The 25,683-nt window shown below is 51.3% G+C and overlaps 1 protein-coding gene and 1 long non-coding RNA gene across 10 annotated transcripts in view; one reads left to right on the forward strand and one right to left on the reverse strand.

Moving 5' to 3' along the window:
• The window catches only part of LOC113460175 (uncharacterized), a 58,480-nt gene that overhangs the window by 7,667 nt on the left and 25,130 nt on the right, over nt 1-25,683 (reverse strand). The window contains exons 1-4 of one of the 8 annotated variants that reach the window (XR_012582358.1): nt 23,682-24,808; nt 22,823-22,918; nt 4,266-4,333; nt 1,310-3,128 (exon numbers count right to left, since the gene is read on the reverse strand). Coding sequence is in view for 2 of the 8 variants with exons in the window: in XM_074550639.1 (XP_074406740.1) it covers nt 3,939-4,333; nt 24,825-25,044 (615 nt within the window). In the remaining 6 variants the exon portion in view is untranslated. The other 7 variants (XM_074550640.1, XR_012582362.1, XR_012582357.1 and 4 more) reach the window with 7 other exon arrangements.
• On the forward strand, nt 13,139-22,329 carry LOC141730723 (uncharacterized). 2 transcript variants are annotated; one of them, XR_012582366.1, is made up of 2 exons: nt 13,139-17,156; nt 17,204-22,329. It is a non-coding gene; the product is annotated as an uncharacterized LOC141730723 (long non-coding RNA). The 2 variants fall into 2 exon arrangements; XR_012582365.1 differs by having other exon boundaries at nt 17,232-22,329.

A 25,683-nucleotide genomic window follows, 5' to 3' on the forward strand; every position in this document is an offset into this window, starting at 1 on the left:
CAGCATAGAGTGTGAGCTGGGGACCAGAAGCAGCCCACTGAACAGCCCAGAGCAGGATGGGGACTGGGACCAGCTCCCCATGCAGCCCTGGGCACAAGCAGCGAGGCTGAGCCCGGCCCCGCGCAGGGGGAGCTCCAGACACAGCAGCGGGCTCTCCCCAGACAAGGAGCCAGAACCTGGCACCTGCACACTGCCCCACAGCAAGAGCTCCTCCTGCCAGCCACGGCCCAGCCTTGGTGCTGGGCAGCCCTGACAGCCTGCCCATCCCTGCTGCCATCTGGAGCGCCACACCAGCGCAGTGCGGGGTCTGCTGGTGCTACACTGAACACCCCAACAGGGAAGCAGACATCCTTCTCTCCTTTCCAGCCTGCAGGAGCCTTTGTGACTAATGAAACAGGCTGGTTTGCCTTGAGGTTAAAAATATCTCTGGCTCCTGGCATTGCAGGATGTATCCACTGATCATGGAGCTGTGGGGAGCTCCCCAGGGACACCATCCTACTTCCTCCCACTGCTCTCGGCCCTTCCTGCTCCCCACAAAGCCCCCTACCTCCAGGGGGACCCACCAGCTGTCCCTTGGTGCTGGGTGACAGTCACCCCTCGGTGCAGGGCAGCACCCATCCCGAGCAGCAACAAGCAAAGATGCTGCAGAGCCTGGCTGTGCTGCTGCCTCTCACTGGCGTGTCACACAGGCTACGTGGTGGTTTGCCTTGTGCCTGATGTGGAGGGTCTCTTCATATTCCCGCAGCAGAAATCTGCAGCCACAGGTAAAAGCACAGTCTATGAACTCACTGCTTTGTCCTGGGGATGCTCAGTGTGACTGCCACTGTCACTGCCTGGACCTGCATCCCCTAAACAAACCACACACACAGCCACAGTATGTTGAAAATGATGGATGGTGTGAGATTCTTCACTTTGGACACATCTAACACCAAAAATGATTCGGAACCAGGGAGAGACAAACATTTGAGTTTTACAATTGAAACGCAGACTCTTGAGAACAGCAATTCACACTTGCTTGCCCAAAAGCCCTTTTGGGGACTTCCCAGAGCTGAGCAAGGCTGACACCGAGCTCTCCTGACCCCTGGGCTCTCCCATCCCACTGCTTCTCCTCAGGTGCTGCCCAGAGTGGCAGGCCGTCACCCACACAGCTTTCCACGGGCCTGCACATTATTATTTACCCTCTCCCTGTGCAGACAGCTCAGAACAGTGGCTTGCCCAGGTGCAAGATCCCAAATGCATCCTCTTGGTGCTCCCCAGATCACCAGACATGCAAAGAAGAGGGAGAAAAGAAAAGAAAATGTCTTAATACCTGCCTGGATGTCCGGATATTCCAGAGCCTTTCCAGTGGTGACACCGTGGCGTTGGGCAGGACCCTCCGGGTGCCTCGGCTGGCAGTGCCAGCCCTGCGCTGAGCCTGCCGCTGTCCCCAGGGTCACGGGCTCAGCGGCGAGCAGGGATGGAGCTGGCACAGAGCGAGCCAGCAGGAATCCACGCCATGCGGGCGGCTCCTCGGCGCACACCGTGCCTGCGAGCTCGCCCACCTGAGCGGCGCCGGGCTCTGCGGCCGGGACAGCCCCGGGGCACGCGAGGGAGCCCGCGGAGCCACCTGTGGGGCTGCCCGTCCGTCCAGCCCGTCCGTCCAGCCCGCCCGTCCAGCCCGCCGCCCGCGCCCTGCCTCCTCAGAGAAGTTCGAGGGGAGCAGGTGGGAGCTGGGTGGAGGGAGTAATGGGAAATAAATAAAGCACGAGGACAGGGTGGGAAGGGGGGCTCCGCTCCCATTCCCAGGCGTTTGCACTCCCAGACTCAGGCGGACTTTGCAAAGCAAGTGTGGACCCTCCTGGCGGGGCAGCCGGCAGCTGCCTCTCCACGCTGCAGTTTTTATAAATTCTGGGAAACACTTTTAGACAGACACTGGCACTCATAAATTATACAACTCATTTGCATATTCCAGTCATGAGACATTATGCAAATGTGACCTGATTTGCATAATGGATTCCTCTTGTCGCTTCACTTGCTTCATGCTTTTAAAAAACAAAATGAAATAAAATGAAAGCACAGGAAGGTGAAAGCAGCAAGTTCCCAGCGCTGCTGCGCCTCCTCCTGCCACACTGTCACCCTCAACCAGCGGCACACTGGGGCAAGGGAGAGTGAAAAACCGAAGCCCAGATGGGTTATTTCTCTCGTAATCACGACAAACTAAGTTTGCCCTGGTGCTGAGGCTTCACCCCCAGGCACACACCGGAGCCGAGGAGGGGAGCTGAGTTCTGGCGGGCGGGAGCAGCCGGTGGCGGCCGGGGCCCTCAGGCGCCGCTCGGGGTGCCCGGGCCGGGGCCCAGCGCCGTGAGCCGCCCGGGGCTGCCGAGGGCTCGGGGCTGCCCCGCCGCAGATCCGGCACGGCTCCTGCTGACACACCGGTGCCTGGCGGAGCCGAGGGAGGGCTCGTGCCGCTGTTTACAGCAAACAGAGCGGCGATGTGCCGGAAGGACGAGGCAGCCGTGCCAGCCGGCCCCAGCAGCCCCGGCAGGGCCGGCCCGGCCGCCGCCCCCGCGCCAGGCGCAGCGTGCCAGGCGGCCGGACCCTGTGGGAAAACTTAACTGTAATTCTTCAGCTTTTAAAATCAATTAACCCGTGTGTTAATTAACATCAAGTCGACGGGAGGAGGAGGAGGAGGGGAGAGCGGGAGGGAGGAGGGAGGAAAAGAGCTGCAAGGGCGGATGGCAGCGGAGTTGGCACAGTGCCATCCATTCAGTGGCAACGCCACAGCTCCCTGCGATCGCGGCAGCGGGTATATGTTACGGGGGCCCTGAGCGCGGGCCAGACAGTGCCGTAGAGCCAAGGGAGATTATCCAGAGCCCCAGGAGCAAGCGGCAGGCAGCGACCGGAGGCACGAGTGCCAGGATTACAGACCAGGCTCCTCCGCCGAGAGCCCTTCCTCGGACGCGCACCATGGGGATGGGGCTCCCCCGCCAGCGCCGCGCACCTCGGACTTCCAGCACTTTTCCCCCCTTTAGACATCATTCTGCCGCAGTGGAGCCAGCACAACGGATGCTTTCACACCCTGCGAGACAAAGGCCGTCGTCTCCGCCATGACACCGCTCCGTTCCAAGCCGAGGCCGGCATCTTGGAGTCTTTAAAAATAAATGGAAAAGGGAAATGCGAACAATAAACACAGCAATCGACAAAACCTCATCAACAAACCCCTTGTGCCCGCTCTCCATGCCAGGGGCAACATGGGCATCTGTCGCAGCAGAAGGCGTTTGTGTGGGGCTTGCTTTTTTTTTTTGGCTTTTTTTTCCCCGCAAGCTGTTGGTGTGTTTTGCCATTCAGGTTCTTTTACAATTAATGCCAAAAAAACCCCAACCACACCCAGCCCAGTCAACAACAAACAAAAGGGAGTAGTCGACATGGAGGCAGAAATGCCCAGAGAAGCCGCAAGAATGCGAACTCCGGCCGATGCCATTTGCCATTTGGACAACCTCAGGGAAAGGTGCCAAATCTGCAGCTCAGGAGGGACCCCGAGGAGGGAACGCGAAGGTCTCCGAAGAGCCGAGGGAAGGAAGGGAGGAAGGAATACCGCTCTCACAGGGCAGGATCAGCCTGCACACAGCCTCTGCTGGGAGGAGAGGGAATGTTTGACGGTGTAGCGAGATGCCTGTGTATGCACACGCACACGGAACAGTGCGTACAGACACACAGACACACAGCACACACCGCCTGGGGTCGGTGCACAGGAGCTGTGTCAGTGGGGTGAGGAGATGTGTGTGTGCTCCGTGCACACACGCGCGCGTCCGTGTGCGGGTGTTTATGTGTGTGCACGCGTGTAACACACGCGGGGAGATGTGTGTTTGTGTGCCTCAGTGCGAGAGAACGACAGGGACTGAGGAGGAGACACGCACACACACTCTCACCCACCGTCAGTATACATCCCACTTTTTGACCTAGGTGTACACGGAAGACAAAATAAAAATCATACTGGAGCAGCAAGCAGGCAGCAGAGATTTATCTACATTCACTGCTATCACCAGGGAGATGAATGGGGCCGATCTGAAGCCCTTCACGAGATCCACTATGGGAGTGAAGGAGGAGGAGGGATGCCACACAGACATGCACAAACTTGAAGACAGAGAGATTTGGAAGGTGCTACTTGTGAAGCCCAGGTGGCACTCGGAGGGCGAGCGAGGGACGGAGGCGTGCGGGCGCTCCACGGGGTCCGCAGGGCGCGGGGGCTTCTGCACAAGGGCATCAGGGGACAGCTGGCTACTTACGTTGTCTGCGCTGCTGAGGATCCTGCAAGGTGTTCTGTTGGCACTGGGCGCTGAGCCAGGCAAGGGCACTGGAGACAAAAGGGAGAGACAAAAAATAAAGTCATACAATGGGAATATTAATTGCCTCTCTTGCGGATTTTACAAAACTCAAAAATGTTTTCTTTTTGCCTGGTGGTTTTTTTTTTTTTTTTTGTGGATTGGTGCACTTCCCTTCTGCATGGAAAATACTGGCATGGGATCTACAGCCCAGCTACAGGGCTCGGGATTAACAGTGCTGGCATCTTTTGGGCATATTTTTTCTTTTAATGAATGAGCTTTCGCTGTTAATGAGGAATAATCGTTTGGCTAATGAGCTTTGAAACATTAAGAGAAAAGAGGGTTTTTTCCCGTTAATTGCCCTGGTGCGACCGCATGGATGGATTACAAAAGACAGCAGTAGGAACGCAGTACAAAGAGGGGAAATGTCTCCTGGAGTGGGATAAATGCAGAGATGGGTGATACATCCCTGCACCTCTCCTTGCTTCGCTCCCTCTTACTCCCTCTCTGCCAACTGCTATGGGTTTCCATAACTCCGCAATCAAAGTGGATGCTCGGGGAAGATTATTATAGTCAAACAGTGAAGCGTCGGCGGCTAATGTCTCCAGTGTTTAATCATCATACAGTAGAATGGTTTTATGCATATTTCATTTGCATATCATTAAACCACGCTAGCGCGGGACATTCAGAGCTGGAGAGGTACAAAGTTGGGGGGAGACAGTGGGAGAGCGAGAGCGAGACAGAGGGAGGAAGGTCCCTGTGATGCCTATCTTCAAAAGCCAGGGACTTGTTCCATGATCTGTCTTCTACTTTTGCTAAAATCATGATGACTTGGAAACCTTTGAAGTTGGATATAACCTTGGATTCTTCTAATTCCAGCAGAGTGATGTATTAGAAAGGGGGAAATGATGCCGCGCTAGACATTTAAAGGAATATAAGCTCCAGTGGAATGGAAATAGGAGCTCTTTGGGGAACAGACTAGCAGAGCCAGTCACAGCTTCAACATCACACTGCTGTGTTCATACTGGTGAAGGATACCAAAGTAATGCAAAAGAAATGAAGACAGCATATACATTAAGATGGGGATTATATTTACTCTTTCCCTTTTCTTTTCCTTTTTAAAGGCACAAAGCAGGATGGAACCAGCGGTAATTTACACGCTAATTAGCAAACTGTTGCCTCTTTTTGTGTTTGTTTTTCTTCTCTGTTTTGGAGAGGGGCGTTTTCACCACTGAAGTGATTAATCAATTATTTGGTAGCACAGATCCTTCTCCACTGGCATTGATCAGGAAGAGGAGGTGGTGGCTGCGGGGGGAGGAATACAGTGGGCTCTTTGTAGATCTTATACATGCACAACATATTAATTGGGGTCTTTATAAAGCTCCATCAATAGACTGTTTCTTTCCTGGAGACCAGCAGCTGGTTAGCCACCGTTGGCGACTCTTCAAACATGCTTTGGCTGGGGGCAGTCCTGCCGCTGTTTGTTGTTGTGCTTTATTTTCTCTCTGCCCAGCGGGGGCTGCGGCTGCCCACGCTGCTGTATGGGAGATGGACAGACAGAATCAGTACCAAGACAATCTCTTGAGCTGGACGGGGAACTTTGCTTCCAAATGAAATGCTGTTTTATATTTAAATTACCTTCCTTTTCCTTCCCACTTCTCCTCCAAGTCTTTGTGTCGGTTATGAATATTCAGATGAGCTGTGATGTGATTACACTGTACAATTACTTGTGTCCGTGATAGAGGCAAAGGCACTGAGGAAAGACAGAGCCAGATGAGCTTGGAGCTCGTTTGGGGTTTGTTTTCTGTATTTTCCCCATCTCTGTGGCACTGCGGCACATGCAGATGTCGCTGTTGTTCTTCATAAAGCCCTAATGATATGCAAAAGCATAACGACCCCATTTGGGTTCAGAGCATCAACGAAATATTATTGGGGGGGAAATCCTGACTGAAGGAATGTCCACATAAATTATTTTTATTCAAATCAAGAGGTGGCAGTGAGGCAGAGGAAGTCACATGAATACATGCATAATGTGAGCACACAGAAAGGTTATCGCCAAGGAGAAGAGGGTTTTGCACTGTGTCTGGGACAAACAGGCTCATTTGGGGAAATCGTTCAGCCCACCATGTGATTTGCTTATTTATCATCACTCATCCTCAGCCAGGGCACCTGGCGTGCTCGCTGCTGGAGGCCCGGAGTGCCGGGAGGTGCCTGGATGATTCCCAGTTACTCAGAAACACCAAGCAGTGTGCTGCAGAAGGGGGACAGGAGACAAGGAACCAGAGGGAGAAGCTTTGAGTGCTGCAGCTCAGTGACAAAGGAGGGGCCTGATGACAGCTCAGCGATGGAGGAACAGCAGGTCACAGATGCCAGGCTGGCACGCAGCCTCCCACGGGACAGAGCGCTGGCACCGTGGCTGCGGGGTCCCCACCACAGGTCAGTGGGACACGGGGTCTTGGGGCACAGCAGCTCTGGCCACTGTGCCACCAGGAAGCCTGCTGGGGACAGGGAGTCCAGAGCTGGTCAGATCCACCCTCACCGTTTTCCTCGGAGTGGTGAACGGTACCTGGATGTAACGAGAACAAAAACGTGTGGGGAACAGGAGCCCTCGGCTGCTCCGTTCAGCTGCTTTTCTGGACTGGGACCTGCACCCATCACCATCAGCAAGGAGGGAACAAAGAGAGGCACAGTGAGCCAGCAGTCAACAGCAGCTGTGTGACACCAGCTCAGGGATCTGTGCCTCGTATGCTTGCCCTGCACTCATCCTGGACAGCTCTACAGCCTCCTCACAGCCTTGGTGCTGGGCAGGAGGGCTGCAGAAAAATGTGGTCCCAGGGAGAGAGTATTGTTTTTCTCTCCACTCAAAAAGCTGCAGATGGGACCCACAGTGAGAGAATCCTCCTCTGCCCCGTGCTCTGGGCGTGCACAGACCATGCCTGGGGCTCCAGAAAGGCTCCTGAGCAGTGCCTTGGGGGTCAGAGCAGGGTGGTCCCCCTGTCTCTTGGAGTGTGCTCCTTGTCACAGCACAGCAGGGCTGTGAGGGGGCCCAGGGGAGGCTGTGAGCCCCAGGCACACAGTAACCAGCGGGCCCGAGGCAGGCCAGCCTCAAAGGAGCACAGACAGGAGGGTGACGCTCCAGTCTGTGCCCAAGGACCAAAGTGCAGGGGGTGCAGGCAGCAGCTGCTGCCCCCTGCACGCTGCTCAGGCTCCTGACCGCAGCCCCATCCAGCTGTCACCTCCATCCATTCCCTTCCCACATCTCAACAGATGTGGCCCTTCTGCACTCCCTCCTATGCAAGGGTTCCCAGGAGACTGAGAAAAGGCAACAAGCTGCCAGGTCTGATCAAAACCAGGACACCAGGATGGCCTCTGGGCAGCACTTCCAAACCTGGGCCTGCCACTACAAACTACCTGCAAAAGTTCTGGACATGAAGGATAACCCAATGGCAGCCTGGGCCAGCAGCTGTGTGTGAATGTCCTGCCCATGCCCACGCAGCCTCTCAGGGCTTGGCGAATGCTTGTGGCCACCCTGGTGAGAAGGAATGTGCAGTCAAACCAGCCCAGACCCAAGTGAGCAGCCCAAAGCTGTCTGTGAGAAACAGAGCAGCCGTGATCTCAGCAGATCAGAGAATCACATCATGGCATGGTTTGGGTGGGAAAGGTCCACTTCCACCCCATGGACTGCCCAGGCAGTGCTTCCTGCCCCAGCCCTGTGACCCTGCTGGTGTGACACTGCAGAGTGCCAGCCCCAATGGTGCCACCTGGCTCTGCCCCATCCTTCTGCTCTCCAGCCTGAGAGCAGCTCAGTACCAGGGTGTTCAGAGCAAACGGAGCCTGGCAATATGGAACAGCTGAAACCAACAGAAGGTGACTCTGCAGAGGGGCTATGTCCCCACCACGCCCTTGTCATCATTCCAGGAGCTGAGCCCTTCCCCACCTGGTGTTTTCAGGGCAGGGTGCCCAGTCCTTAATGGTGCCTTGGCATGCTGTGAGCCTTAGGGAAGAGACTAAAGGGCAAAGCCTGAGCAGAAGCCTGCCCCAAGATGCAGGGTGAGACAAGGACTCACAGACAGGCTGGGAGGCACAAACTCGGTGGTGCAGTGTCACCATCCCTTCCGTGCCCATGCTGATGGACAGCCCTCCCTGCCAGCTCCGCAGGCCTGTCCTCTCTGTCCCCGATCCTGGTGTAGCCAGGGGCAATGGCTGGCTGACAGCCTCAGAGGGGTTTTTGACCCAGACATGGAGCAGGCTGCAGGGCAGATCCATGGCTCTAGCCATGGCCTCGCTTGGCTGACACTTCTCCTGCAGCCCTCCAGGTTCCTGCTCCCGTTGCATGTCAGACAGGATCCTGCACTCCAGGAGGAGCCCAAAGGCTGGGGACTGGGCAGGGCAGCCTGCTGCCTGCTCCTCAGGTAGAGAAACCCCCAGGGAAGATGGAACGAGGTGTAGGACCAAACCCAGAGCCACTCTTTCCACAAGTGCTGCCAAAGGGGAGCAGGGAGGAGACTGTGCCCTGTGCTGGGAAAATGAGCGTGGAGCACGGTGGGAGAGGCAGAAGGAGACGGGGTGCAGCACAGGGAGAGTCAGGGTGCTGGCCCAGGACACCCCGCTCTGCCCAGCGTGCTCAAGGGGTTCCTGCCACTGCCTGACATGCCCAGGTGGGAAACACCACCAGAAATATCACCCCCAAGGCCCAGGACACTCAGATTGCTGCCATTTGGAATGGTCAATTGCCCATTTGGAAGTCTCCCCATGGAGACTTTAGGAAAGGGCAGCTCCCAGAGCTCTGTAGGAGCCATTGTGCTGTTTGTCAATTCTCCAAATACCCTGAAGAAATTGCTAGTTAGGAAAAGGAAATTCAAGCATGTATAGAATATATTGCTATTCAAAACACCAAAAGAATTGTTCTGCAAATAGTAGCACTGCTGAAGAGGGGAGAGAAGTACATCAGTCATTTGATATTACATATAAGCAGTTTATTAAAGAATTAAATATTTATGGACTATAAAGCAAGCAGGGCAATGAGTTGCAAACAGCTTGCTGAGAAGTATGTTATAAACATTGCGTCTGTCAGGGACTAATAAAGTATGGAGAACACAAATGTTTTATAAAATCACCAGGCCGGTGATGAATCTCCACAGCTGAGATGCTACAGAACCCATGAAGGTTCTGGCTGCACCCTGACCCCAGAGCCAGCACAGGAGGGATGGAGTCAGATGGGGCTGTGAGACTGCAGACAGCCAAGCACTAATGGGAATGCACATGATTCGCTGCTTGGAGAAATTCAATTTTTCATGTTATTCTAAACACAGATCTATTAATAGGAAGTTCAGGAATTTTCACAGAGTTCAAGGCACTTCCCTCTTTAGCTTTTTATTGCAGCTAATCTTCCATTTACAACAAATTAAAGTTTGTGATTCAGATTAAGGTCCCCTCCCAGCAAAGCCCTTGCCTCCCCTCTGCAGGCTCCAACCTCCCTGTCCCCAGCAGTGCTCTGGAGCATCCAGACCCATGTTTGGAGAGCAGAGCTCTCTCCATCACAGGCACAGCACATTGGCAAGGAGCAGCTCACATTTTCAGAGACTGTGCAAGAGGAACAGATGGGTGGTGGCAGACCCCAAGGACAGCAATACCTTTTTGTTGGCAGCACTGGGGGAAACGGCAGCTGATGGCAGCAATGGGCACTTTTGCCTGCATGAAACAGACAGGCTTCATTTTCCAGCAGACATCTGTCACAGCAATCGTGAGGAGATTGCTGTTCTGTTAGTGGTCGAGATGAAAGACTCTCCAGACTACTTTATATTTGTGTGCAGTCAAGCCCAGGCCCAGAAGGGATTTTTAATATAGGGTGGACTAATGGCTTTGGTCACGTCCAGGCAGATTCCTAATAGCTGTCCCCACAATTTCAAGCCTGGAGAGGTGAATGAAACTCCCAAGGGGTTCGGGCATTCATGGCTGTTTGGAATCCAGTGTCTTTGCAAGCCAAGAGGGCTCAGACCCACCTGAATCTGCAGTCCCCACTGGTGCCATCCTCAGGCTGGGAGCAGCCAGAGCTGAGCCACAGCAGCCGGAGATGGGGCAGGAGCAGGGCTGCTGCCTCCTGCCTGGCTCAGGTGAGTCCTCATGAGGTGCCAGCGCTAATTAACAGAAGAATAAGCAGGCTAAGAACTGTCTGGGGTTGGTGAAAACAGATTCCATTTAGCAGACAGAGAGAAACCTCCATTTGCCAGCTGCTCTTTCTGCACTCAGACAAGGTGGGAAATTTTCATCCTCTGAGATGTAATTAAGACAGATTTTTTTTTAATAATTTGCAGTAATTATTCAAGCTTATTTGCCAGGGAGGGTATATCAGACTAAATTTTGGGTTAAATAGCAACCTTTGTTGTCCTGTGTGGAGATGATTATAGCAAGGTTCAGGTCTCAGCAGACTCCAAGGCTACAGAAGGTGTATGAAAAAACCCAGCCCTATCAAAGGCATAAACCCCATTAGTTCCAGATGGATTGCTTGAGTGGTTTCTCTCTCTCGAGCCCAGAGCCTGTTAGCTTCAGGGGTTTCTGCAGGAAAGTGTGGTACCTCCCAGAGAGCATCACCACCAAATTCTGCTGTTTCTGTGCTGCTGGAGCTGCTGCTGTCAGTACTGACTGAGCCCTGCGAGCATCCCTGAGCAGGATCCCAAACCAGGACACAGCTTCACTGTTCCTCCCTCCCTGTTCTCCCTTCCTCCAGCCCAGCTCTCACCTCTCCCCACACCAGCACACCATGACATTTTGCACCCTCCAATAGTTCCTATCCCCCAGTGGTGGTTTTACCAAATATTACTCTATCCCTCTCCTTCCCTGCAATCCCAAAGTCATGGAGCACACTGGGGCTTTCCAGTGGCCTCCGGTGCGGGGATGAGCTCTCTGCAGGACACACAGCCCAGCTCCTGTTGAGACTGTGGTGCTGTGCCCATCTCCCTTCAGCTCAACCCCTCAGGCCCATCAGGACACATCAGTTCATGGCACAGCTCCCTGACCCCACGCTGGACACATATTTCAGGTTACTGTTTACCCTGTGGTCCTTTGCTCCTTCAGTGTTTTCCCTCCTCTCCAGGCACCCTCCCGCACTCACACCTGCTGATGTCTCTCTTCACAACCAACACCTTCCTTTCCACCGAGGTGTTTCGTGGGTTTCTGTGCTGCTGCAACTAGAAGCTCCTTCTCCCTTGCCTGTCACAGGGCCAGTTCAACATTGCCATCCATTTCTAATGTTGACACCTTAGCCAGCCTCGCTCCTAGCGCCACTTTGGACACAGCTGTGGCTCTCCCTGCTCCCCAGTGCGGATGCAGGAGCCCACCCTGGGTTGGGACCACGATGGAGATGTTGCTAACACATCCTTTGTACTCTGTCCTCCCAGTGCCATCCCACTCAAGGCCTAGCTGGCACCTGCCTGAACTGCTGCACAGTCAGCAGTGCCCCAACCCTTACCTTCTTTGTGAGCACATGGAGAGCAAGGAAGAGACAGACTGCTCAGAGAGAATGCTGCAGGATGACAACTATCAGCACATTTTACTGGCATATTCCCAGCAGCTAGCGTTGTGACCTGCAGGATGGAGGTGGGGAGTTCCAGTATGAGTATGGATTGAATACCTGTGTGCCCAAGCAGGCATCAGACTCACAGCTGAATCGTAAAGAGGACATATTTACAGGTGTGCTTGCTGTTGCCCTGTGAGCATTTTGCAGATCTCTGTATGGTGAAATTCAGGCATTAGTCAGGCAGCTAACGTGCATCACTCAGGCCAGGAAACCCCACGGAAAGGGAATGACAAGCTGTGACACACAGCTCAGTGGGAGCCCAGTGATTTCAGCCAGCACCAAGGGAACTGACTGTCCTCTCAGGCATTCAGGGGGTCACATCTGAGCCATAGCAAGCTTCCCAAGCACATCTTCCCTACCCACACACGTGTGCAGAGCCTGTTTGTTGTCCATGGCTGGAGCCAGAACTTTGTGAATGGAGCATGAGCTGTTCAGGCTTAGAGAGCAGCTGCTCCAGGGTGGGAGTGATGTAGGGCAGAGCTGCCCCAGAGCTGTGGGGGGACAGTGTGCCTCTGAAAGCCAAAACTCTCCTTTATGCTGCCATGACAGACTCATCTCCAGAGCACGAAGTGCACATTTCAAAGGCCACACAGACCAGCTGGGTCACATTCTGAGGAAAACTGGTGTTTTGTGTCCTGTGTCTTGCACGCCTAACTCAGAACAGGAACATAATTCAGCAAGCAACAGATTATCCCAAGCACATTATCCCCACTGAGCAGTTCTGAGCATACCTCAGACAAAGGCAGTGCTAGGGTTAGGGTTAGTCCATCTCACAAATGCAGGGTTTAAATACAGTAAATATACACATGTGTGTCATATATTTTGTTATAGATGTTCCCCATGTGTATTAAGATGGGTTTATTTTACGAAATGGTCTCCTTTAAGGAATATTTGTCATCTTGGCAGCCTGTGAGCAGGGCTCCTGCTGAACACGCTCCTGTGGCCCTGGGCTGCTGGTTCAGCGCCTGGCGCGTGTCCCACAGGGACAGTGTGGCAGTGTGGCAGTGTGACAGTGTGACAGTGTGACAGTGTGGCTGTGTGGCAGTGTGGCTGTGTGGCTGTGTGGCTGGCAGTGTGACAGTGTGACAGTGTGACAGTGTGGCAGTGTGGCTGTGTGGCAGTGTGGCTGTGTGGCTGTGTGGCTGGCAGTGTGGCAGTGTGGCTGGCAGTGTGGCTGGCAGTGTGACAGTGTGGCTGTGTGGCTGTGTGACAGTGTGGCTGGCAGTGTGACAGTGTGGCTGTGTGGCTGTGTGGCAGTGTGGCAGGGTGGAGGAGGAGGAGGAGGAGGAGGAGGAGGATGGCTTCTCACCTCCCAGGGGATGTTGCCCCACATCAGCACCCAGCCTGCCTCTGCTCTGGCTCTGATTCCAGCACAAGGGAGGTGCAGGAATCCAAAGCCGAGAGGAACACTGGAACACTCCCTTTTAGCATGGTCAGTTATTTAGGTTTAAACAGCTCCAGAAACTCCACCCCTGATTTCTAAGGAGGGGGTCTGCAGCAAGACCAGCAATATTTGAACATTTGCATTGTGAGGGCAGAAATGAGATAGCCTGAGGAGCCCAGAACTCCTTCCCTGGTCAGTCCTTGCACGGCGCCGCTGCGGAGGCACTCGTGCTACAGCATGTCAGAGAGTCATGTTTACTCTTTTAATGAGAGAATTAGAAGGGACATTTGGCAGTGGACCTACTGCCTCATGACTGCCTGCAGAGGAATATTTCTGCATCTTGTTAAAAGATCATGATTAAGTCCACACCTGATTCATCCCAATCTCTTTTTTCCTCTATTCCTGTTCTCTGCGAGCACTCATATCTGCTGACATCTCTGAACACTCTGGGCAGGGGCAGCTGGGCAGCTGTGCCCGGAGCCCGGGCTGGGCAGTGCAAGGGGATCCTTGCATGGCAGAGCCTTGGACCCTCAGCGTGATAGAAAAGAGTTTTGCGGGTCTTCCAACAGACAGCAACACAATAAACATCCCCAAACTTGTCTGCTACAACAAAACAGTTTTATTACAGAAAAGCTTCCAAATTGAAAATGATCAATGTGCTTTTAGGAGCCTGTGGAGATGGATCACCTGTACTGCTAGAATCTGCTCTCTCCTCCTCCCTTTTCAACCAAGGAAAATCATAAGAAAGAGGGGCAGGAGGAAAACAATTCTACAGGAATTCCACAGCTTTGCTCTCCTGACAGCATCTTACCAAAATGATGTTGTTGTTTGCCGTTCCATTGTTTATCCTTGTCACTGTGGGTTTAGGGTTTTTTCTGTCCAGGTTTATTCCTGAAACACTAAGCAAAAGAACCTGATTGTTTGTGTCTCACCATACAGGGACCTAAAGAGTGACCAGACATTGGCAGAATTTGCATCCAGTGCCATGGGCCACACAGGCCCCTGCTCCTGGCATGCGACACAGGGATCACAGGCTCAGCACGGTCTCAGACACCTGCCCAGGGCCAGCCCTGACACGAGCAGGAGCAGGAGGGACTGAGGCTGGCCTTTTCCTGTCTCTGAGCTCCCAGAAAACAGGGGATGCAGCATCAGCAGTTGCACTGAGCACTTACAGACAGATTGACCAGAGTGCTTTCAGAGGAACCCAGGCAGCCCACAGACCCGGGGCTCCAGGCTGCTCATCTAACCTAGTGGCTGTTTGAGCCACTAAGTCTTAAACACAGGGAACAAACCATTCCTTTTCCCTTGGCAGCAGCATCTTCACATTTTAAAGCTGTTATATCAGCCTCCCCTGCTGTTACCATAAAATTTGTACCTAGGACCCAAAAGACAGGACAGACTAGAGCTGTACTTCTGCTGACTCCTCTGTTCAGAAGTATGAGCAGCCATTCTAGAAGTGGTATCACATTAGCACCAAAAGCCTCCCAAAGCTGATTCCCAGCCTACATTTACCTTCATAAATAAGTGTAGAGAATCAAGTTGGTAGCTTCTGATCAAACACCACACCAGACTGGCCCAAAATAGCACTTTCCCCTAGCAAAGGGCTCCCACTGTTTCATTGTTCATTCATTCCTGTAGAAATAATCCATTTTTTTTTTTGTATGAGTGTGCTGGAATGGCTTGAGGGGTGAGATGGGTTCCTAAAGAGCCCAACCCTGTGTGATTCCTAGTCAGTGCTCTTGAGAAGGAACAGGTCAGGTGCTAATCCTCTCTGTTTCGTGTGCCACAAAAAGCAGCATTTGACACCTCAAGGGCTTGCCCTGAATTTCTGCAGCAGATGTGCAGCCAGCTGCAGCAGGACACGAGCTGCACACCTGGCCAGGGCAGGGGGTGCTGAGGTCTCACCATGCCAGACATGCCCCCAGCCTGCCTCTGGCATGAGATCCACCCATCTCCGCTGAGCACTGTTTAATTCAAAGGGTGTTTTAAAGGATGGGATTTTAATGAGCACACAGCTCAGACCAGGAACACTGTATTTCTTTCTCCTGAGTGATGAAGTGAGCACTTGGACTCTTTGCATTGATTTCTAATCTGCTATTTCATACTCTGAGAGTGAGCCCTGGAAACCACATTCTCTCAGCTGCTCTTTGAGGGTTTCTGTAAGAGCAGCTGAGGCTGGCCAGGCCTAAAGGGAGAACCCAAATATCAGAGTTCCAAACTTGGCTCAGCCCACAGCTCTTCAGCCTGGCCAACCAGAGTAATAATAATAATAATAACAAGAACAATCATAATCATAGTAGTAATGAGAGAAGATGTGCAGACTTTGATGCAAAGGAGCTCAAAGTGGAGTGTAGGCAAATTCCACCTTCCCAGGGCAGGCAAAATGTTTGGAAGAGAGGAAGTTAAAAGCGCGTGGATATACGAATGAGAAAGGCAAAAGCACGTGCTCCTGAGCACGCCTGGGTGGTTTTGTCCCATTCCCTGTGTGCACAGGGCTGTGCTGGGCAGAGCCTGCCCGTGGCTCCCCGAGTGACCGGCAGGAAAGCCAGCACAGTCACAGCCATTGCATCGGCTTTCTGACAACCAGTGCCTGGAATTAAAGTGACAAAAATCTTCTTTCCAGATGCAGAGGAGACCTTTATTATTTGATCCTATACGTCAAAGGCTTATAGCTTTTTTTCATTGCAGTCACTTTTGTTTCAGAGGTCTCGAAACACACCCTCCTCTCCTTAAACACACAGCACCGGGGATTTAATTGCTGGCATCCTGACAAACTGCATCCTACAGATGCTGATGCCTACTGCCTGCAGTCCTCTGACCAGGTCCCAGCCACCCTCACGCCGCCCACTACTGCAATTTCTGGGGAGCCAGAAATATTCTTTAGACTCATGGCTGCTGTGAAGCCAGAGCTGTAAAGTCAGATCTTTTCCTCCTTTAAATGTGACTGGCTATTTACTCCCTAACAATTCTGCTTCAGAGCTGATTTAGCATTTTTATTGGAATGTGAAAGCTCTTAAAAGAAGAAAAAAATCTAATCAGGCAGGAGAGATAGAAAACTTGCTGAATTTTTTCTCCCCCCTTTGCAGCCCTTCAATCCTATCAAAAGCACATCTTCCATTCATTGCTTCCCCGTGTCATTATGACAAGCGGCTACAAATCAATAGCGGCGGCAGGGGCGGCCCCGCCCGGCCGTGATAAAGATTCACTCTCAGCCCCGATTTGCTAATAGCACATAATAGCAGCCATTGGCGCCCCGCATTAAATCATACATTTCACTCGGCGTTTATTATGGGATTTTTAAAACTCCTCACCAAATTGGATTTTCTCGACGGTCTCTAATTTCCACATTTATCATTTAACATTAAACTCCTCTGTGGGGAGGGGGTTGGGAAGTGGGGAAGGAAAAGAGGAGCCATGCAATTCTGTATTTTCCTCTTTCTTTTTTATGAAAACCCATAAATAATCCCAGGTATAGGTGCCATCAGCCCTGAAGTTTTATATATATAAAATACCAGAATTTAGGATAGAATAGCTTTGGGACTCAGCTCACCTTCATGCAGCCCTGATAAAGAAGAGAAAATTAAAGAGAGAGCCATAAGGAAACAGATTTTAAATAACAAATCCAATAAACAAAACAGTCAACAAAGTAAGTGTGTATGAAAAGCACTAGGGAAAATGACTGAATTTCCTCATTTGAAAGAGCAAGGAAAGATGGATCAATTTTTTTTTTTAAACCCCAACAAAACATACACAAATAAAACCTTTTTGTCTATTTATAGTTAATAGAAAATTAATTTAGCAAATGAAGGGAAAACTTAACACCAGAGGTGCTTTGCTGAGGCAGAGAACAAGAGTCCTGTGGCCCAGGTGAGCAGAAGGCTGCATCACAGCACAGGTGCTGCAGCAGAGCACAGGTGAGAATGGGGCTGCATCACAGCACAGGTGAGAATGGGGCTGCAGCAGAGCACAGGTGAGCAGGGGCTGCATCACAGCACAGGTGAGAATGGGGCTGCAGCAGAGCACAGGTGAGAATGGGGCTGCATCACAGCTCAGGTGATCCCCTGAGCACTGACAGCAGTAGCAAAGGCTGGCAGGTGTAAATGCTCTCGAATCAGTGACCTCTCACAAAGCCAAAGACCACCCCAGCACGGTTTTCCCTCCTTGGAATGGCTGGTGACTTTCAGGGAATACAATTGCTATGTTATTGACCCTGAGCACTGGCCACCGTCTGCAATGAGTCACAGACTGAGCTCTGCTGCCTTCACAGGAACCACTGTGTGTCCTCCTGTCTACAGCCACAACGTGGACTTGGCCAATGAAAAACTGAATCGCCATTTACTTACTAGAGACATCTGTTCAAAATTAGAACATCAACAATCTAGGAACACAGCAAGTGGGAAAAAATGTCATACTTCAGGGCATCCCACACAGTAAAGGACAAAGACTCCACAGACAAACATTTGCTGCACAGCAAGTTTAAGGATGTGCTGGGCTCCCATTTCCTGTTTTTCCCTACTTTTTTCTGTGGCATTGCCAGTTCAGTTTGAGGCTTCCTGCTACCATTTCCTACTTAGTTCCATACCTGCATTTGGGCACGGGAGCAGTCCCTAGGTGCTGGTGAATACACACTTTCCAATGCCTCCCACTGTTCCTTACAGCTCCAGAATCCAAGACATCCTGTGGTTTATTGATCCACCTAACCACACTTTGCCACCAATCTTCCTTACTCATGCATCAGAGTGGAAAGTGTGTGACACATCACATTCCAGCTGACCTGAAGGGTTTCCTCACCATGTGGTCACAATTCCCTGACAGCCACTCCTCCTTCAGTTGCATCTGACAGAAAAATATCCAGTATTACCAGAGTAATTCTGCAGTTCTTGAGCAGACCAAGGGAGGTGGTGATGAATGTGGGCAGGCCCTGGCACAGCCCAGAGCTGTTGTGGCTGCCCCTGGATCCCTGGCAGTGCCCAAGGCCAGGCTGGATGGGGCTGGGAGCAGCCTGGGACAGGGAAGGTGTCCCTGCCATGGCAGGGGGAGCTCAGAACCAGCTCCTCTTTAGATGCCCCTTCCAATTTATCCCAGGCTGTGATTCTGTGACTTCAGAACATAGTTGCTTCTATCCTGCCAAGAGATCTGCTTGTGGGGGGTGAATGTCTGAGAAAGAACAGTGAGTCATCTGTGGATGCCCTGTTTAAGCAGGTATCAGCAAGGTCTGCAGGACACCCTGGAAAGAAAACGAATCAGAAAAGACTCCTTAAGAGCACTGCCACCCAAACATGGTTTCAGCCATGGTCAGGAAATCACATCCTGGGTTCTCATGTTTGTGGTAAGAACATGGATTCTCATTTCTCTGTTATAATCACCCAGATGTGGATATTAATGTACAAGAGAAAATCAATCTCTGCATGTGAAAACGAAAGCGTGGATGTGCTCCCTTCCAGCTGAAAGGGGCTGCTGCTCCCCAGGTCCAAGCTCTACCTGACCTGGCCTTGCACAGGTTTCCCCAGCTCCTGCTGGGAGGGAGCTCTGATCACTGTGACCTTTTCTCTGCAGGAATTCCTTCCCCATGAAACTTCCCAAACTGCAGTCTGCACAGCAGCTTGTCTGAAACTCTTTGTGCAAACACTTCACATTTAGAGATGATGGTGTGTACAACAGCATCTCGTGCATGCTTTGCAGTAATAAAACAGATCAAGATTTTAAGTGATCTGTGTAAAAGACTATAATAATAAAAAACACCCAAAGGTTATGGCATTAATTAAACCCTTCATAGCCCATGTAGGCCGTTTCCCTGGGACACTGAACCAGCAGCTCACTACCAGCAGTTTTTGTCCAGACTTCAGGTATTAAAACTACAGGAGACATGTGACTGTTGCATGAACACATGGCTTTATTGGTTTACATCAAAAAAAAAAAAAAAAGGCAAACCAAAAAAGCCCCAGAACTCAAAGTATCAGAATTGGAATGGTCTCAAATCTAAAATGCTAATGCACAAAAGAGCATAGGGTCAGCAGAATTGTAGGATGACAAAAGCTCCATAAAATTTATTTTCACCCCAGCAAATAAAAGGTTTCATTAAAACAAATCAAACAGGAGTTGCACAACTGGCTTCTTGGCCAGCTGCTCCCAGCTTTGTGTCAGTGGGGTGAGGCCCAGAGCCAGCCAGGACCATCCCTTTTGGAACAAATGGACAAGATGACAGAACATACCAGTTGTTTTATGTTTCCATTTTCCTACCTTATTGAGAATACACTGAAAAGTTTCCCCTTGCATCTTATTAAGAGACAGACTGTGACCGAAGCCCAGCACAGCCAGGTGTTCACATCCCAGCAGTGCTGACAGCATCTGCCCAGGTGTGCTTGGCCCAGATGTGGAGGCTGAAGAGGCATCGGCACAGAGCTCCTTCTCCCACAGGGAGCCCAGCACTGCGGCACTGGGTGAATTCTGACCTCTGCCCAGCAGTGAGCCACAGCGGGGATAAAGGGATGCTGAGATCCTGCATCCTCTCCTGTGGGACCAGGACAGGGTGGCACTCATGCTGGCACACCTGGGCTCCAACCACGCCAGGATTTAGACACAGGGCACGGTCAGCATCATGGCCTCAGCATTATCATTTGTTTCTTTCATTCTGTCAGTGCTCACACTTGTTGACCTTTCAATCACTGTTACCCTCTCTATCCTCATCGTGGCTTTCAGGGAGGACAGCAGGTTTATTACAGGGCAATTGGGAGTGTTCTCAGCAGAGTCATTGTCCAAGGGCAGTTCCTGCATCGCTGTTCCTGATCAAACAGGATCACAGAGCTAGGACTCGGGTTAAGTGGCCTTCCTACTCCTGGAATGCTGAAGGCCAGACAAGCACATTAGCAGAGCTCTGTGTACGATGGGCTGCAGCTGGGGCAAACATCAGGCTCACACAGTTACACTGAAATGGGAAAAGCTGAAGCAGTGTTTGTGTTTTCTGAGGAGGGTGGAAGGCAAATGATGTAAGGAACAGTGCTAAACTTGGGTGAGGGTCTGCTCAGGGCAGGATTTTATATTTACAAGCTACCACCTTCCTAATATAAAAAGGTGTATTTTTCAGTACTATGCAGTGCTGAAGTCCTAGCACTGGAACGCAGCAGTTCCATCCTTCAAACCAAAGCTGCAGATGATCTCAGCTTAAGACAGGTCTGATTTAAATCCATCCAGACCTGCTTCTGGCCAGTGCAAAACACAGACTCTAGCTAGAAGAGTTTTGGGATTTTTTGTTTTTAATTGTGTGAAGAGGTGCCAGGCACTAAAGCTGCCCTGCATTTCCACGATACACAGCAAACAAACAGCCAAGGTCTCTTCCAAAACCTGTCTGAGGGCTAATGCTGTGCCCACAGCCAGCCCTGCCCTTTCAGCACCCAGACAGCAGCCAGACCTGCCCAAGCCCTCCTGCAAGGTGCCCGCTGCTGCCAGGAGCTGCTGTCACTCTGCAGGAACACACAGACACAAATGGGACCTGCACCTTTAAAGTTCTTCAGCATTAAATCAGTGATGCAGAGCTGCAATAATATCAAGCTATTCTGCCAACATGAGTCCTGGAGATACAGACCCAAACCAGCAAAGCTGATTAGTAGTGAGAGAGCTCCTCGCATGCTCCTCCAAAACACAATTAAAAGAGTTTTATTCTGAGTAACAAGAGGGTTAGAGGGTCACAAGAGTTTCCATTTCAAAAGGCAGCAGGATACAAGCTAGCAGGAAAAGGAAAGCAAATTGCCCAGATTTTGTGCTAGAAATACGTGGGTATTTAAGCTGCTGCTGCTGGGCTTCAATTTCTCACCAAAATTTTATCCCATCTCTCCTAAGGAAAATAGGAAAATCAGTACAAAGACAAACCTTTTCAATATTGTGATGGCAATAACCCTGCTTCCACCTGCAGCAAGTACAGGTTCTTTCACCCTGCTTCAACTTTGGGCTTCCCCATCGAGTCTTACAAAGAACCAATAAAATCCTTTTAACTTTCTCCATTTTAAAGTTTATTATTATTAGAACAGAAAAAAGGAGATTTAAAAATTGTAGAGGAACCTCCAGCAAACAGTCTCTTACCCAGCACTGGCTTTAAGGAGCTAAAAATGCAGTCTCCCAAACGTACAGAAATAGTGTCCAGTGTCTGTCAGCCTGCAGCTCCCCATGGCTCTCTCTGTGGCCAGTCTGGCTGCAGCAGCTGCCTTCCTGCAGGCTCCATGCAAGACTGCTGATAGGAGATCTTCTACCTACCTATTTGAACTGAATCCATGCGCAGCATTTCTGTGAAGTGAATGCAGCAGAGATGACAAAAACTATCTAGATTTCCTTGGCTAGAGCCTAGAGGAGCAGAGCTGTTGGATTTCACAGAAACCAGCCAATACCAAATAATAAAAAAAATCTTTAACATCAGTGAAAGCAGTGTGGAAGGTGACTTCACTTAAATCTGAATGGTGGACAGATCTCGCATTGTTGACCCGATTTGGGATTTCCAGAAGTTACTTGGCTTTCCTCAGGTCAGCGTGGCCTTGTCACCAGCTCTCTGAGGACACAGGGGGGATCTTTCCTCAGGCCCTGCCAAAGCAAAGGGCTGCTCGCTCATTCCGGGCTTTTCTGCCAACATCAAGGTAGCAGCACAGAACTGATTTACTCCACAGGTTCTCCAGATACACCCAGAGAAATAAAACAACTCTTTTCTGAATAAATCAGTTTCCAAACATTTGTTGCGTTATGGGAACCCAAAGAAATAATAAAAATTCTAAGATGAAGATTACAGTTTTGTGGGAAAAAAAGACAAACTGCATTGGAATCTTGCATTCAAGCTTTTCTGCTCATTCCCTCTCCTGACCCCACATGCCACAGAAAAGCTTTAGGAGCACAACTTGAAGGATGCTCATGTGCTTTTATAGTCAGTAATAATAGTTTTGTACATAATTAAGCCTTTTCTGCTTTATGAAAAGCCTTTTTCTTCATAAAGAAATATAGCCTAGGTAATAGTAATCAGACCTGTCCATGAAAAAAAAAAAAGGGACAAGTATTACAATGGCTGTAGAAAATCCTGCATATCTCCAGAGTAGGAACAATAGGACAATTCAGTGTCAGGCACTGCTGAATTTTCTAATCAGATAAAACCTTATGCAGTTACATCATTGCAATTCATTCATTTAGCAGCAGGAAGGTGAAACCTGGGATATGTTTGCTCAGAAAAAAGGGGTTTTATTTTTCCTTTTTATGACAACATTAAATTGTCTTTGTTCCTAAACTCCTCAATCTACCTACACATTCAAAACTACAAACGGCTAATTCTATATACTTGCATAAATAATATTATATGGAAGGCATCTTATTGCTTTCTATATTGTATATATTTAATGTACATTATTCTATTGCAGAAACTTATATTGAGTAATTTTTATACCACAGCATTATCTGATCCTCTGCTGTTTAGGATTAGCACTGCAAATATTCTAAAAGCCAAGCTGAAGCTGTTAGTGAGAGTACAGGGTCCTTACACTTGGTTAATAAACAAATGTTAATGAACACATCGATGCAGCATTAATTGCTCACCTCACTGTGCACAGAATCATACATTCTTGTTCCTGCAGCCAGGAAGAGTTCACTCCCTGAATTTGGATGTCTCAGGTCCAAATGCTCATCTGTTTTCTGAGAAAGCAACGGAATTTAACTGGGCTCCAGTTTTTGCCTGTGCTGTGAGGCTCCCAGCCCTGTGTTGCTGTTAATGCTGTCAATTCCAGCTCCCAGTGATGCTGGCACCCTCCAGCCCTGGTGACCCGGGGGCGCCGTGGCCACAGCCCCCTGCCCAAGCTCCTGTCCCCATGTCTGCTCTCTGCAGAACCGCCTCCCACTGCTGAAGCTGCCTTCTAGACATCTCTGCAGTGTGCCTCAGGGCACTGCTTACTGCTCTGTAAAAATGTGAGGGTTCAAGGAACACCTCACATTCACAGTGACTGGGGGATGCTGACTCAGACAAAACCAGTAGTGTTGCCACAGTGAAATCCTGTATGGACAATACTGCTTGGCCTAAACACTATTTTCATATACATTACATGTATTATTTTACATGTATTGTTAAACATCACTTCATGTAATCTTTCTCAAAATGCAGAACACATGAATCTGTGTGCTGTTCTTTAAAGAACTGGCCTCCTGAAGCAAAGTTCCATGTCAGTAACAGCTGTGAGCCTGTATCCACACTACAAAACCGTGTCATTCTCAGCTGAGGCTGCAAGCCCCCATCACTCTGAGCCCACCCAACCCACACATTCTGCTGCCTCCCGGTGCCACAGCAGTGCCAGAGCACAGCTGAGCTCCGGTGTCGGCCTTTGTTCCCGATTTCCTGCAATTCCTCAGCCAAGGTGAGGTGACCCAGGGCTTTTGTACTCCATTTCACAGAGCCTTCCCCTACCTCCCATTCTGCAGCCTGCAACTATTGCTTTCCACATCTTCCCTCCTCAGCCTGGCCCTTGGGAAAGAAGCAAAACGTTTACAAGGGACAGACTGGGCACACTGCGCCTTGCTGAGGGTTTGGCTGCAGCATTTCTGCTCCCAGTCTAACGAACATTGACGATCTCTAGACATTTCCATTTTTAATCATCCCAAATCAGCTTGTTTTTCAGCCCATCTAGTTGAGACCCCCTCACCCAGAGGATGTCAGCAGGGCAACGTGCTGGTTTTCACCCAGAGAGCAGAGCCCGTGATAAATAACACTCAGAGCTCTGTGAGGATGAGTGTCCTCTACAGCTCACAGCCCACAGGCTTCATTATTGCATCGCCCATAATTCAATTCACCCTTCCTAAAAGGTCTCTTGCTGCACCCAACCCCCACCTCTGAAAACACGTCCCACTAATAATTCCCGATTAATGCCGTCAATTACCAACTCTCCCCCAGCCCCTCTCCATCCCCTGATTGGTTTGGAATGGAAGGGAAGCAGCATCTAACTGGGGAGGAATAGAAGTAGGGTAAAATAGCAATAAAAAGTAATTACATAAAAATGCTAAACATATTACATCTGTTAGTTTGCTGAGCCCAGTGGGCTTGACAATTCCAGATTTTTGCCTTTGTCCGTGCTCAGACAGACAAGAATAAGAGAAACCGGGAAAGGATCTTTCAATAAGATTATTAAATCAGTGCATGAAAAATAAGTCGTCATTACATTGCAAAAGGGAGAGAGAAACTCGCTGAAATGTCTTTCTGCAGCTTTGCCTTTGTGATCTGCAAGGTGCTGTGCTCCTGCTTACACTCTGTTGCCCTGGCAACATACTCCTGTAAAATAAAGATTATTAAAGCGCATATGATTATTTGGCCGCACAGTGAATGAGGCAGCCGCTTCTGAAATTCCTTATCAGAGAAATTCAATTTTAGGCCAAATTGTGTTTTCACTGCCTCTCAGCTTCTCCCTCCCCCCCTGCAATACCAATAAAACCATCATCTCCCCAGCTGTACATGATATTTTGTCACTAACTCTTTCACGCCTTTCCTTTCCTATTCCGGGTTTTATTTTTACTCTGTCAAAGGAGAATGCTCTCCCCAATTTGTAAGCTTTTATACCTGACAGTTTTTTTCTGGCAGCTTCAGCCTTTTCTCCCCTGCAGCAGGCAGCCCACGGCGGCAGCAGGAAGGGCCGGGGCCGCAGCCCCTCGGGGAGCCCGGGCACGGCGGGGTCGCAGCCGCCGTCCCCACGCGCCCCGCGGAGCCCCGCCTGCCGCAGGGCGCACCCGGGAGCGCTGCGCAGCCCGCGGAGCTCCGGGCCGGGTGTCCCAGGCGCCATTCCGCGGGTCACAGCTCCGCCGGCCCCGCGAGGGGCTCCCTGCGTGACACACAGGCTGCCAGCACGGCTGAGGCTCACGGCACCTCCGCCCGGTGCCAGCGCCGCTGCCCAGAGCGGCGGGCACGGGCACGGGCACCCGTCCCTGTCCCGGTGCCACCGCACAGCGCTGGGCTGTGCCCGGCGGCCACACCGACCGGCACTCGGGCACACACGGTCACACACCGGCCGGTGCTCGGGCACACACACGGTCACACACGGTCACACACACGGCCGGCACTCGGACACACGCGGTCAGACCCCGCCCGCCCGGGCGCGTCCCGCCGGTGCCGGTGCCGGGGACCCCGGGCGGGGCCGCCGCAGCGCACCAGGGGGCGCTGCCGCCCCGCCGCCGCCGCGCGCCGCAGGGCGGGCCCGGAGCGCGCAGGGAGCCCGGGCGGGGCGGCTGAGGGGCGGCGGGGACAGCCATGAGGGGACAGCCCTGAGGGGAGCCCGGTGTGCGGGGACGGCCCTGAGGAGACAGCCCTGAGGGGAGCCCGGTGTGCGGGAACAGCCCTGAGGGGACGGCCCTGAGGGGAGCCCGGTGTGCGGGGATAGCCATGAGGGGACGGCCCTGAGGGGAGCCCGGTGTGCGGGGACGGC

The sequence above is a fragment of the Zonotrichia albicollis genome, chromosome 13 (genome assembly GCF_047830755.1).
Source record: "Zonotrichia albicollis isolate bZonAlb1 chromosome 13, bZonAlb1.hap1, whole genome shotgun sequence".
Classification (NCBI taxonomy): domain Eukaryota; kingdom Metazoa; phylum Chordata; class Aves; order Passeriformes; family Passerellidae; genus Zonotrichia; species Zonotrichia albicollis.